The sequence below is a fragment of the Oryza glaberrima genome, chromosome 10, assembly GCF_000147395.1.
Source record: "Oryza glaberrima chromosome 10, OglaRS2, whole genome shotgun sequence".
Lineage (NCBI taxonomy): Eukaryota > Viridiplantae > Streptophyta > Magnoliopsida > Poales > Poaceae > Oryza > Oryza glaberrima.
The window spans coordinates 10,209,153-10,224,041 of NC_068335.1; the positions used below are offsets into that span (position 1 = coordinate 10,209,153).

At 42.9% G+C, this 14,889-nt stretch overlaps 1 protein-coding gene and 1 pseudogene across 1 annotated transcript; both read right to left on the minus strand.

Annotated features, from left to right (window-relative positions):
• Nucleotides 1–50: 50 nt before the first annotated feature.
• On the minus strand, nt 51–463 carry LOC127753147 (cortical cell-delineating protein-like; annotated as a pseudogene).
• Nucleotides 464–7,023: 6,560 nt separating this feature from the next.
• Nucleotides 7,024–7,416, minus strand: LOC127753126 (cortical cell-delineating protein-like). Its single transcript, XM_052278599.1, has one exon. The coding sequence runs from the start codon at nt 7,414–7,416 to the stop codon at nt 7,024–7,026; it is 393 nt and encodes a 130-aa protein (XP_052134559.1).
• Between the last annotated feature and the right edge of the window lie 7,473 nt (nt 7,417–14,889).

Sequence of the window (14,889 nt, forward strand, 5' to 3'; positions counted from 1 at the left end):
TAGCGAACAACCACACCAAATTAAACTCTGGAATATTATAACTGTGCCGCTTAGCAGGTGAAATCGGTTGGATAGGTCTTGCCACACTTGTTGAGGATGAGTCCGAGATCAACTGGGAGGTTGACCCTAATGCCAAGCACATTGGCCTTCACGGTGGTGCAAAGGCAGATGGCAGCATCGAGATCGGCGATCCCTGACAGCAACGAGCAGCAGTCATCGGGGCCATGCCCAATCTTCACATCGACCAGCCCTTTAGCACGTTGGCGCACACTCTCAGCTTCAGGGCGTTGATCGGGCAACGCCCGTGATCACTGTGCCCACCAGGGTGCAATGGCGCCGGCACTGCTTCGGGTGGCGTAGGGATGACCTTCTCACTGGAGCAGTTGGGTGTGCAGCCGTGTGCGGTGACAGCAAAGAGGAGGAGGCTAAGGGCAAGGAAGGAAGCAACGACCTTGGAAGCCATAATTTTGTCTGAAATCGAATGAGCCGGTGGTAATCAGTCACTCAGTGTTCTAGACTGCTCTAGCTTGTGTCAGTTTGGGATGGTTTGCTTGTGGGTTTTCGTCTGATATTTATAGGTGAGCTATAGCTTGCTATAGTTTAGTTGCACGCATGTTGCTTGTGTAATAGTTCCTTTGTTTTCCTGGATGGATTTGCATGCAAGCATGGGCCAGTAGTTGGTGGGATATATGACAAGTTAAATTCTTAATTCGATGAAATGAGTTATGCAGTCATGCAGAGCACCAATCGAACAATCATGTCCAGTAGTACATTTTACGAGATACTAGCTAGTTGAGTATTCGTGCTTTGCTATGGATAAAAAATATATTATAATATCACCTGAAATAAAGAATATCTACATTCTAGCCAAAGGTCTCTATTTAGCCAGTTTGCTTCATTGTGAAGGCATAGCATCGCTCTATACAGTCTCCATTTAATGACCTGTAATCCCACGGGAAGGTCCATGCACTCTCTCGCTGCACGACTCACGGAACCACAATGAAGCCGATACACTCGAAAACCTAGGCGGTGGCACAGGGTTGCTTGGGGACGGTGACGTGGTCTACTCGTGGGTGTGTGGAACTGATGGCCTAGCTGCACGGGAACTGATTCAAGGCTCTGTTGTAAGATGGGCCCAAATCTTAGTCTTTTTGGAACAACCATGTGTATTGTGTTCTATAGCATAGCTAGAGTGATGTTTGGATCCAGAGACTTAACTTTAGTCTCTATATTTAAACACTAATTTAGAGTATTAAATATAGACTACTTACAAAACTAATTACATAAATGAAAGCTAATTTGCGAGATAAATTTTTTAAGCCTAATTAATCTATAATTAGAGAATGTTTACTGTAGCATCACATAGGCTAATCATGGATTAATTAGGCTCAATAGATTCGTCTCGCGAATTAGTCCAAGATTATAGATTGGTTTTATTAATAGTCTATATTTAATATTTATTATGAGTATCCAAACATCCGATGTGATAGCTAGGGACTAAAGAGTTTTAGTCCATCTAAACATGGCCTAACTGGATCGAGTGACACCCCTTCCCGAAGTTTGATACGTGGTCTTTTCCGAGAAGTGACACGAAGTCAGATTCTAAGTGGTCGGCTGTGGAAACTCCTCGATAGCCCGAGAAAGGCTATTATGGCATTTTTATAGGCCTGAGGGAGGAGACATGTCCCATGGGCCTTATGTCCTCGTCCGACGCGGTGCACTGCCAAGCCTGACAATCGCATTTGTTACGAATTACCTCGAGATGTCCCGTTGCCACAGTCCTTTTCTAAAAGTCATATTTTCACACTAGCTCAGCAGGAATAACAAGACTTGGCAAGTGAGCCTGGCGTAACATCCCACATATAGTTGCCTCAACGGCTATACCGACGCGGGGCTCAAAGGGCAAAAAAAGAGTACTCATGATTGTAAATAGTAGATTATGTCTTGCAGCGGAGAAATCAAGAGGGCAACAGGAGGTATATAAGCCTCACCGAAGCTTGATACATAGGTTAGACTCCAGATCCAGAAGAAACTAAATTTCTCCAGGTAGAGAACTTTGTAATGCTTGATCGACATAGTGATACAAACATGAATAGGATTGTTATTCTCCGAGAGGTCTAAGCCTGTAAACATTTTCTGTGTTGACTTAGCTCCGGAGCAGGTCCGAGCGTACCAAGGATCCCAAAACCCCTCCTCGACCGGGATCGTTTATTTCCCATGTTTGTCAAATTAGTTTGTTTTTCCGTCAAATAATAATATATATTTTCCATAAAATGTCTTACCTATAATTTTACTGCAGAGATTATTCATATTAAATAGATTTTATATGTGGCAATCTATTTCTATTTCATTGATTTTTAATAATAAGTTTAATGGGTAATTTGCACAACTCCAATAGGAATAGGTGGTGTAGGATATTTTCTGTTACAACCATTACCTTCCAATAGGAGTAGGAGTATTTTTTTTTCGTGACCAGCATTGTGTTAATATTATTATTCTTTTCACGTGCACCGTACCCTCTAAATTTTAATCCTGTTTTCACTACTTCTGCTTGTCTGGTTGTAGCGTAAGGGATGACCTTATGGCCGAACTACTGCTCGCAAAGCTGCAATGCATCCATCTGAACCATCTTTTTCTGAGGGCTAGCTTGAGGGAATGGGAATGCCACCAACGGGCTGGACATACTTGTGCCGAAACGACTACGTAGTTAGGCCTGAACCGCTGTGATAAAATTCGACCGGTCATATACATTACAACAATAATTGCAGGACCGTCTATACTTGGGTGCAAGGTCGACATTGGTGTGCACGACACAGTTTGAAGACATGATCATATCATATACAGATCTACATATCAATCTATTTTTTTCATGCATGGGTCAACATATTTTAGTTGCTTATATTTCATCTTTATCTCACCCATGTGGACCTATTAATTTGATCTGTTGATCTTTATCTTCATATCGACCAGCCCGTTTAGCACGTTGATGCACACTCTCAGCTTCAGGGCGTTGATCGGGCAACGGCCATGCTCATCGTGCTGGCCATGGTGCGACTGCACTGGCACTGCAACGGGTGTTGCAGGGACAGCCTGCTCGCCGGGGCAGTTGGGTGTGCAACCGTGTGCTACCACAGCAAAGAGGAGGAGGCTAAGGGCAAGAAAGGGAGCGACGACCGTGGAAGCCATTGAGCTGGGATCGAGTGAGCTACTAGTAGTCAGTGATCACTCAAGTGCTGGCTTATGGCTGCTCTATCTTGTGTGGCTTAGGAACGGTTTGCTTCTGGTGTTTGGGTGTGCGTCTGCTATTTATAGATGAGCTAGCTTGCTATAGGTAGTTGCTTGCATGATGCATGCATGTGTGACATGACAGTACGTTGCTTGGTTTTCCTGGATGGATTTGCATGCATCTGCCTGCATGGGTCGGTTGGTGCTTCGAGTTGGCAAGATAATTCTTAATTGCAACGTTGAATTTTGGCATGCAGTCATGCAGAGCACCAATTAACCAATCATCTCCAATTCACCAGTTGTCCATTTTATCACAATTTCTTAATATATTACATGATTACATAGTAATATACTCCCTTTATTCTAAATTGATCTGCTTATAGTTTTTTTTGAGGTTATTACTAAATGATCTACATATTTATGTTCATTCATTAAGTCTATTCGTTATTTGTGCATTAGAGTAAATGGACATTGATGCATGCATCCATGCACACAAGTATTTATAACCCACATGTAATATCTTGATTTGCTATTGGCTAGGAAATAGTGGGGATGGTGCATGTATAGAGTTTGTTGCTAAAGTAAATATAGTATGAGAGAGTTATTAGCTTTTCTTGGTCTTGGTGTACCTGTGAAACAATTTGGAATGGAGGGAGTATTAGCTAGTAGTATTTATTTTTTGTAGTTACATGGATTACATAGAAGTTGAACCAAACTGCGATGTATTATGCTGACGAGAGTGTACTGATTACGCAGCAACTTATCTGGCTTCCAAGAGATGAGCTACCCAGCCAAACCTCGTTTCAATATGCATATCCTATATGTCGGTAAACTTATTTTGTCCACTTTCAGACTCAATAAAAGACATCTCGTTTCGACTTTCGAGCTAAGAGTAATTGATATTTTATTGGAAGCTGCACAGGTATCAGATGTTGCATAAGAATCAGAAAAGACTCTATAAATGCTCCGTCAAGATAACCTCACTAAGGCCTACCTATGATGGGCAGAAGTACCTCGTCTCTAACGGGCTAAACTAAAGCCCACTCTAGATGAGGCCCCACGGGCACAGCTCGTCACAGCTAAGAACTTAATTGTGACGGGCCCATTTGTGAACCCGATAAAGAACACCTCTAACAAGCCCACATATAGGCCATCATAGGTGACAACACACCTGTAAGGGTTTATAGACATAATCCGTCGAAGATGAGGACAGTCATCTCTAACGGTTCCCTTTTTTACCCATCACAGATGAAAACCACCGAACAATACCCATATCGCTCTCCCACCCACTCATTTTCTTCTCTCTTTCACTCTCTCTCTCTCTCCCTCTCTTCCTCTCTCTCATTTCCTTCCACCGAGATCGGATCCAATACACTGGCCTTAGCCTCCAACCCCGAGCTCCTGTCGCCACCGCGACCTCCACCTCCCCCCTCCCCGAGCACGGGTCCTCATTGCTTCCATCCACGAGCGCCCGTCACTGTCGCCTCCACCTCTGCCCCCAACTTCTATTGATCGCCGCCTCAATCCACGAGCACCCACCACCGCGGACTCCACCTCCATTCCCAAGCTCGGGCTGCCTCCGCCTCCATACACGAGCACCTACCACCATGGCCTTCGCTTCTGCCCTCGAGCTCCGGTCATTTCCACCTCCATCAATGATCGCCCGCCACTAAGGCCTAGACCTCTTCCCCCAAGCTCAGGTGACCGTCGCCTCCATCCACAAGTGCCAACCGCCTCTGCCTCTGCCTCCACCCCCACATCCATCCACAAGCACCCACCACCGTGCCCTCCCCCTCCATCCTTCAGCTCAGGTCATCGCCGCCTCCATCCACAAGTGCACACCATCGAGCCATAGTCATTGCCCCCCTCTGGTCCAAGCGTCTGCCGCTGTCTGTTCATCTCCTCCGCAACCGCTCCAGTCACCGCCTCAAGGACAAGCATGACAAGCATGGTGGAAGGCGACTCACCACCATGGCAATGGCACTAAGATCCATTGCTTGCAAATCCTTTTTCACCCAAGTACTTTTGCATGTAGTTCACTTGCTGCTTCATGTAGTTCATGTTGTTCACATTGTTGCCGCAGTGATGATTCCAATCCCTGTGGTTCTATTTGATTGTGGTGATTGAGATTCAAGGTTTTGTTTTTTAATTGGGACAAATGCGATGGGGACGAGAGGGATTGTGATGATTTTTGTGATTCGTGAATGCCTAATGTGATCTGTGATATCCTGAATGAGTGTGATAGCATCCTAGGTGGATGATATTTTTTTTCCCATTTTCCACACCAGTGATGGGTCCTTACTATAACCTATTATAGATAAAGGTACCAGTAACAGGTTAAAATATATAGCCGTTAGAAATGACTCTCACATATGACAGGTTTTGGTTGGGGCCCGTTAAAGGTAACTCCTAAGTCCGAGAGACCTTCACCTATAACAGGTGACTCAGTTATGACTAACCACTAATCTCTTACTAGGGCTAAGCATGTCAGAGGTGATGATATGAGCCCAATGGTGACCTGACCTACTGCATGTGTGCTTGTTTTCACACCCAACTAGGAGCGTTATTCTTAGTAGAACTACCATTATACTCTATTCATTAGAGAATATTTGTTCAATTGAAAAACTCATGTACAAGAGAATGCTAAAGACTGCATATTGTCTTACATCCTCTTGGGCCTCCTAGTTAATGCATTTGCTTGGGCTTGTTGTGTGGATTAGTTAAATATTATGGTTCTGTGATTGCTCGTGTGATGGATCGTAGTTCAGGACGCTTTGAGTTGTTCTCACCCTCACCACTTGGTTTACGCCAGTGTTCCTTTCTTACACTTGCTTTAAACCTACTATCGTGGAGATCGGGCCACCCCTTTTGAGTGAGTTCGCGTTGTCTTTTGACAGGTCTACTGGTTGCGATATAGCCATGTGGACCATCTTCTTTTGAGGGCTATCGTGAGTAACTCCTTCTGGATAGGGTGGAATGGGAATCTCAACAATAGGCTGCACATTCTTGTATCAAAATGACTTTTTTGTTAGGCCCGTATGTGGGCCAGTTTGATGAAATTCGATCGGTCACCTCGTACAATATTACAAATCAAGAATTGCAACATCGTCTTTTCTCCCAGTACCAGTAACTGGATTAGCCCTGCCAGCTAAAAACTGTATGGAATAAATGAAATACAGTCAGAAAAATGGCTCCTAATGTGTCAACGATAGGAAATTTCCATCATAACTAGCTCGTCGGAGAAAAGGAAATTTGCCTGGTGCGTACACGTCAAGGAAATAATTGTCCTGACGTGGAATGGACAGTCTGCGATATTTGCATATCACTGATAGGTTTGGCGGTCAGAGATATTGGAATATTTTTTTATGGGTACGACCATCAGGAAAATAAGACACCACACCTCGCTAGATAGCTGTATCCATGTCACTAAAAGCAGCGATCGTCAGGGCAAATCTAGTTTCTGATACTGTGATCAGGTGCATGGTCCATATCAATGTGCGTAATGCAGTTTAATTTGAAGATCGATCAATTTTTATGCTTGCATGTGTGAGAGAAAACGTACATGTAAGCCATTAAAATATCTCAGGGTAACAATATATAACGTGTTTTACATATTACAATCTCTGAAAAAGTAATCAACTTACAACAATCAAATTAAAGTGATTCATGTGGATGATAAAACAACCGCATATCAATCTGCAAAACAGACAGGAGACTTATTCACGAGGAATAGTACAAACGGCCACAATAACCAACAACCACACCAAATTAAACTCTGGAACATTATAACTGTGTAGCTTAGCAGGTGAAATTGGACGGGCATGTCTTGCCACACTTGTTAAGGATGAGGCTGAGGTCGACTGGTAGGTTGACCCTAATACCAAGTACGTTGGCCTTCACGGCGGTGCAGAGGCAGACGGCAGCGTCGATATCGGCGATCCCTGATAGCAGCGAGCAGCAGTCGTCGGGGCCGTGCCCGATCTCCACATCGACCAGCCCCTTGAGCACGTTGGCGCACACTCTCAGCTTCAAAGCGTCCATTGGGCAACGGCCATGCCCACCGTTCTTGCCATGATGCGTGGGCGTCGGGACAACCTGCTCGCCGGGGCAGTTGGGTGTGCAACCGTTAGCTATGACAGCAAGGAGGAGGAGGCTAAGGGCAATGAAGGGAGCGACCACCTTGGAAGCCATTGATCTGAGATCGAGTGAGCTGCTAGTAGTTAGTGATTGCACTCAAGTTGCCTTGGACAATTTGCTTGGGCTGTTTGGACGCGCGCCTGCTAGTTATAGGTGAGACAGTATAGTTGCTTAGCTTGGTATAGGTAGTTGCATGCATGATGCATGTGCGATAGTTTGCTTGGTTTTCCTGGATGGAATTGCATGCATTAGCATGGCTAGCTGCATAGGCCAGTTGTTCAGAGTTGACAAGATAATTTCTTAATTCCAACGTTGAATTGGGTCATGCAGAGCACCAATCAACAAATCTTGCCCGGTTCACAAGTTGTCCATTTTACGCGATATCACAATTTCTCAACCAATTAGTATTGTTTTTTCAGTGTTTTCTGGATCCTCAGAGTTTAATCTCCATTGGTTGTATACTCACACACTACGAGGACGTTTTGGAACGATTTATATAATTTTATACTCCCTCAGTCATGCATGCAAGCGTGTGCGACGAGTTGATCAGCTGGCTGGAAAATTTATACATAATGCATGCAAGTCATGACCGATCTGAACTGTTTACTCTGAGCAAATCTGACGTCTGAAAGGGAGAAATGAGAACAAGCTGCCAGATAGCTGGAACTCCCCACCGCGGCATTAGACAAACATGGCAAGCGAGCAATATGATTTTATCTCCATGTTATAATGCGCTGAGCATGCCTTTGAATGAAAGGATTTATGTAAGGAATTTCATAGGATTCAAATCCTATAGGAAAATTTCCTATTTGGCTCATTGATTCAAAGGATTAAAACTTTTCAAATCCTATAAAATTCCTATGGAATGACACATGTATGTATATTTTGGAGGAAACTTTGCAAGAGGTCTAACCTCTTGCAAAATTTCTTTTGAGTCTATCTCTCTCATCCGATTCCTGTGTTTTTCCTATGGTCCAATCAAACGATCATTCCTGTGTTTTTTTTTATGTTTTGCAATCCTCTATTTTACACTTCAATTCATGTCAGAATCCTGTATTTTTCCTATTTCTCCACTTTTTTTTAACCCTGGGATTCAAAGGGGCCCTAATGATGAGACATAGTCCTGATCTTTCGATAGATACTGATAAGTCGTTTGTGGAGAACTCGTCATTGATGTAGGATCGAACAACAAGAACTAAGGCCCTGTTTGATTCAGCTTAGGATTATTATAATCTGGATTATTAAGAGTAAGCTGAAACAAACAAGTAGATTATTATGATAGATTATTATAATCTATAAGCCATATTACTATAATCTAATAATCTCCTCTGGAGGAGCTTTTTTCAGATTATTGGGTGGCTAAAGACCCACTACCCTTATATGCCTTCAATAATCCAGAGAAACAAATAGCTCGCAGCTTATTCTATGTCAGCTTATTATAATCCAGCTTAGAGTAATCTGATTTAATAATCTAGATTACAATAATCTTAAGCTGAAACAAACGGGGCCAAAGCCAACCATAAGAGGGTGAATAGTTGTAGTACCCAAAACCAAAACTTTTAGCGGAATTAAAGATACCCTCGAATGCAATGTAGATCGGTCTGACCGGAGTTAATCCGCCGCGCCTATGCTGCCGGTCTAACCGGTGTTGATCACCCGGTCTAACCGCTCTACAGTTGCCTCTACCTCCTGTCGCCGCTGTCGGTCTAACCACCGTATACCTACCGGTCTGACCGATGCGATGCCATCGGTCTAACCACCGGTGTCCCGCTGGTTGGACCGTCGAACCCGAGCAAACACAACTCGAAGATCTCACAAAGTAGATTGAAACTTTATTACTTCTCTCTATATTTACAAAGTGCAATAACAGCACTCCTCACGAAAATATTGACTAAACACGAAACCCAAACTTTTCTCTCAACTCAACTCTCTCTAAAACGATATCGGGAGGCCGCACCCTCTCTCTCTATTTATACTCAAACTTGTACAAGAAGTCCTAATCCCCTAGGAAACCTTCCCGTAAAAGAAACAAACTTTACAAACTCCAATTGTACCAAATTTGGACTCTCTTCAAATTCGACTCCGTATCCTATACTCACACAATATCTCCATCGTATGACAAATGGAATCTTCACCAACCACGTGCATTAATATTTAGCCTAAGCATCCCGCACAATATCCTGATCGTCCGGACGTCACATTCTCATAAGTTGACTCCCAATCCATCACCGGCAACACTCTCCCAAGGCATGAAGATCACCTACACATGCATCAACCAAGAAACCATATCCGAGCACAAGTTCTCACCAACTTGACTCATTGTTAATAAACAACAATACTACATACACATAGTATCCATCTAGAAGTCATAAATATGAATTATCCATGGATATCCAACAAATCAACCCGAATCCGAAACCGACATAGAGTTGGCCGGTCAGACCACGTGCTGGCCGAACTGACCGCACGATACACGCCGGTCTGACCGGCAACCACTACCCGGTCTGACCGGACCTGCTCAACCAGCAGTCTTTGTTCATCACCTCCAAATCCAATCATCTCTAAAACCACTTTGCCAATAATCTCCAAATATCAAAACCAATAATCTCATATGCCAATTATTCATCACAGAATAAGCATTAGCAGGGTCCTTTATGTATACAAAGTATCGTTAGAATCACCGCTATTTAGCTCGATCTTTTTTACCTTGTACTCCCTCCGTCCCAAAATATAAGAACGTAGGATCGGATAGGACATTTCCTAGTAGTACAAATTTGGACAGACATCTGGTCTTAGATTCTTATACTTTGGGACAGAGGGAGTATTTTTTTTTCAATGCTTTTCATTAGTTAAATGACATGTAAGAAAATGAGTAAACATTCCCTCCGTGGGAAAAAAATCCATATCCTCTTTTAGTGTGTGTGTGTGTGTGTGTGTGTATATATATGTCCTTTTCCTTTGGCGTCGTGAGTGTCTATGATTTCTCTTTTTTCCCTCCTTCTATACCAAATCTAGGTAATTCATTTGGCCATTTTCATTCTTAGTGGAAAATATAAAACATTTATAAGGCACACCTTTTGGGTTTAGCCTATGATATAATTACGAAGTCCAATACCTAAAAACTGACTTTGACATGGTTTGTTTAGAAAATTCCAAACAGCTTAGGAGGAAAACCGAAGTGTTCTTCTTAATCAGCAGCTAAATCTGTTTGAAGTTGATGTTGTCAGGAGACCCGAATCTGACTCCAAACCATGTATCTCTTGCCTTCTATGGCTCAATAATGGCATGGTGGTGTTGGAGTAGACTTGAGGAAGGCCGTGATTTGGTCCCCAACCAACTTCACTGATCATAAATGTAAATGTATTCCATGAAGACGCTTCCCATTTCTTCACCCATGCAAGGGTTTCTTCAAATGACAAAACATAAAATTCATGGTGTACATAGTATGTTTTGTTCGAATATTGTCAGCGTTCTGGATATTGGATACCCTATATATAGTATTTACCTCGCAAGACCACTGTAGACCAAGTCCAATACAGAAACAAACCTAGATAAAGTCTGGAATAGATAAGGAAGGATTCCTAGATAAGAAATCAAATACATAGGCCTACTTGCGCTGCTTGGACTACTCGGATCATACTTTTTTCCCTAGTTCTACTTGGACAAACGGGCAACTGAGGGTATAAATACCAGGCACGTAAGTGAGGAGTAGGACAAGTCAAAACCCATGAGAGAAACTAAGACAACATATAACACCTCCGATCTCATCGAGTCAACACCCAAAGAAGTCGATAACAACTAGTCGCCAACCACTATGCCCAAGCTCTGCACCGATATACTAGCATACTAGATTAGGTTTTTTTTCCTCCTCATTATACTCATGAGGTTGATATATATAATACGCTAGCTCCGGTCACCAAAAGTTGGGCTATTACCCATCTTGGTGTGCTGGATCAGTATAAAAATCCATGTTGCCTTGCGAATTCCATTATCTAAACTAAATTGGATAGAGAATTTTGCATCATAATTAGGGTTCCAAAGAATGATTTATTTGAGACCGTCGCACAAGATCATAGATACACGCACAGAACCAGAAAAATTTTGACACTAGGGTATTATTTCGTAAAATAGTTTTTGACAACTAAGCTAAAACCTGGTGTTACAAACTCATTACTATTGTTTTAAAAAAAAATAGACAATAAAGTTCTATAAATATCATAGTATTTATTGGGTTGTCTTTTCGTTTTTTTTCCTCAATAGCACCGGATTTCATGGCAGAAAACTAATGTGATAACGAGCGGGTAGTAATTAAGGTCGTTTTTTCTTTAAAAAAAAGAACTTTAAGGATGTTCTAACAAAATATCGGCTCATTCTGTCTCGACGATGTTCACAGCTAGGGGTGGAGATAGTCACTACAAAACCGTTTTTACTCCTGGTTGGGAACCCCTATAGTCCCGATTTTCTAACCGGTGTTGAAATTATAAGCACATAATGATTTAATTTATTCCATAAATAAATCATGACATTGCAGATGTAAACTAGCATGAACGTATCATAAGATCTACATATGTAAACTAGATAGTATAGCATGAACAGATCAAATATGCGCAACATAGTGAGCACGTACCGAGGGTACCGGAAGACCAGTTGCACAGCAGGAATTACTCGCGGTTGCGGGCGTTGACGAAGGCGTGCATCACGCGAGCAAACAGAAAGACGAGCCGTCATGAACGAACAGGGAGCAGTCGTGTGAAGCGCTTCCCAAAAACCTTATTGCCGCCTTCTCCCGGTGCAGGACGTGGAAGGCAGAGGTTCCGGAGACCTACTATCCCGATCGCCGTTGCATGCCGGCGAGCGGAATGGAGTAGTCTACAAGCGACGGCGCAGTACAGAGTAGAAGGCAAACCCTAGATTGATTTCACATGTGTTGCATGGAGACGGCGGCTCGGTTTATATAGAGAAAGGTCGCTTGATCAGGGCGCCCGCATGATCTCCACTCCACGTAACCGAACCGGATAAGTCACGCGTAACTTATTCGAACTCCACGCTGTTTTCACGCAATGGATTTTTCCGAATTTCCCGCAGCAAAACAAAACTGCAAAAGGAGGCTGCATCTGCGCAAGGGTGAGGAACCAATTTTGTGGACCATTCGACGCGTACGTCGTGCCGCCCGCTCCGCCAGGCGAGGTGAGCGAGCACGCGTGTATTCCTCCTCTTCTCTCCACCTCACATGCTTCAAGTGGCTAGGAGGGCATCCTTCCTTTTAAGGATGTCCTCCTCTCCTAGAATAAGCAAGGTGATACTAAACTCCCATGCATGCCATCCCATGAGGTGGGCTTTTGTGATTTTTAAAAGAATTAATCTTCGAATGAGATAAGGCCCATCTATTAATTCCAACAACTGGGATTACGAATCCGGGACTAAAAATGCCCATCTTTAGTCCGGGGTGAAATAACCGGGTGTAAAGTTCAATCTTTAGTCCCGGTTTGTGTTACCAACTGGGACTAAAGAGAGCATAGGGCAGTCTCCGTCGGTCCCCATTTCTTCTTTTTTCATTGTTTCTTTGCTAATTGAAAGAGTTAATCCCTTTATTTTCTCCCAAATCAAGTGCCATGCATATCCTCAAAGCAAACCCCAAATCCCCAAATCAAAGTAATATCCCAAATCATTCACATCACAAATCCAAAGTTACTTTATACACACAAATCAAATACATCACAAATCCTAAAAAAATTAAACACAAATCAAATACATCTAAGATCCATGCAATGAATCACAAGTTGTACAAAAAAGAAATTATACATCTCAGGGAATCACAAATTATCAAAAAAAAAAAAAGAATGGACACTGTCGGCTGCCACGGCTGCCGCCTGCGGCCCCGTCGCCGCCGCCAGGCACGACCCCGCTTGCCGCCACTCACCACACCTGACCGCGGCCCCACCTGCCCGCCGCTGCCGACCGCCGGATGGGAGGGGAGGAGGGGGAGGAGAAGGGAGGAGGAATGGGAGGAGGGGGAGGAGGAGGAAGGGGATCTGAGGGGTTATGAGCAGAGGGGGTGAGATCGATCCAATCTTATCTAAATATCTCGGTGAGGAAGAAAGCCCGTCTGGGACTTAATCGATCAGAGATGGGAGAGAAATATTTACTCCCGGTTGGTAACTCCAACCGGGACTAAAGATAGATTTTTAGTCCTGGTTGGTATTACCAACTAGAAATAAAGATCTAAATGATCTTTACTCTCGGTTGGTACTACCAGCCGGGATTAAAGTGGTAATCTTTAGTCCCGGTTGGTAGTATCAACCAGGACTAAAGATCCTCAGCCCCCTGATACAAGCCTCTGACAGGGGATGAACCGGGACTAAAAATCAAAAAAAAATTTATCCGGGACTAAAAACAATATTTAGTCCCGGTTCTTTTTAGAACCGGGAATATTGTGGAAATCAGCTGACCCAGCAAAGATCATTTCTCCAGTAGTGAGTGTATATTAATTTGGGGGGTGCCCAGGAACCCGGTCAAGAAATTTTTTTAGCTATACCCTTATCTATTTTCATCATGTATGCACCCCTCAATACAAATTTAGACACCCGCATCATCTTAAACTCGATCTAAAGTAGAGTAAATTAAGCAAGTGGCACCACCCTCTATTCTGCTCTATCTCCACCTCACAGCAGCCCCAAATGTTGTATATACAAAGGCTGAAGGGGTTACTATACTGTTGTATTGGCTACAATTAATTATCTTAATTCACTACACCGAATCGTTAAGTTATCTCTATTCTATTAATTTCAAATCAAGTACGTATTCATCCCGTCCCGTGCATGTATTGACAAAGGATAAATCGTGTGCTGGAAGGCGGCGGAGGCGCGGGAGGTAGGCACCGGCGCCGCCTCCTCTCGCCAATCGATCGACGTACGGCGGCCATTCACCATAAAATGATTACACATGCCGTACTCTAGCTACTTGACACTTCACCTACCCAGGGCAACGATGCCGAATGGGTTGTCCACTTAATGCGCCTAGGCTCATTTTCGTGATGGGCCTAGGTTCGTGGAAATTAGGGCTGCCAGATGCATATGAATGTATTTCAATTTATGCATCCATATTTCGTACTCCTTGGGCTCCATTAAAAAAAAACAACTTTTGTATATATCTGGATTCATATATATAGAAGTTGTCATTTTTTTTGACGAAATAAAAGTACTAGTAACATATACTAACTAATAGATATAAAAAGATATCGTAAATATATGCATTTTATGCCACCTATATATTAGTTTTCAAATTCAATTTCATTGTGTTTCAGCAGAAATCAACAGGGAAAAAATAATATGATAGTCTTAAGAGTACAATTTTGCTAGATTTTTCTCTTTTTAGGCCAGCCATATCTAATACTCCCTCCGGTTCTATATTAATTGACGTTTTGGACAAGGTTAAGATCAAAGTTTTATAACTTTGACCATCAATAACTTTAAAAATATTTAGTTTAAAGAAACTAAAACAACATATATAGATTTGTCTTTTAAAGCA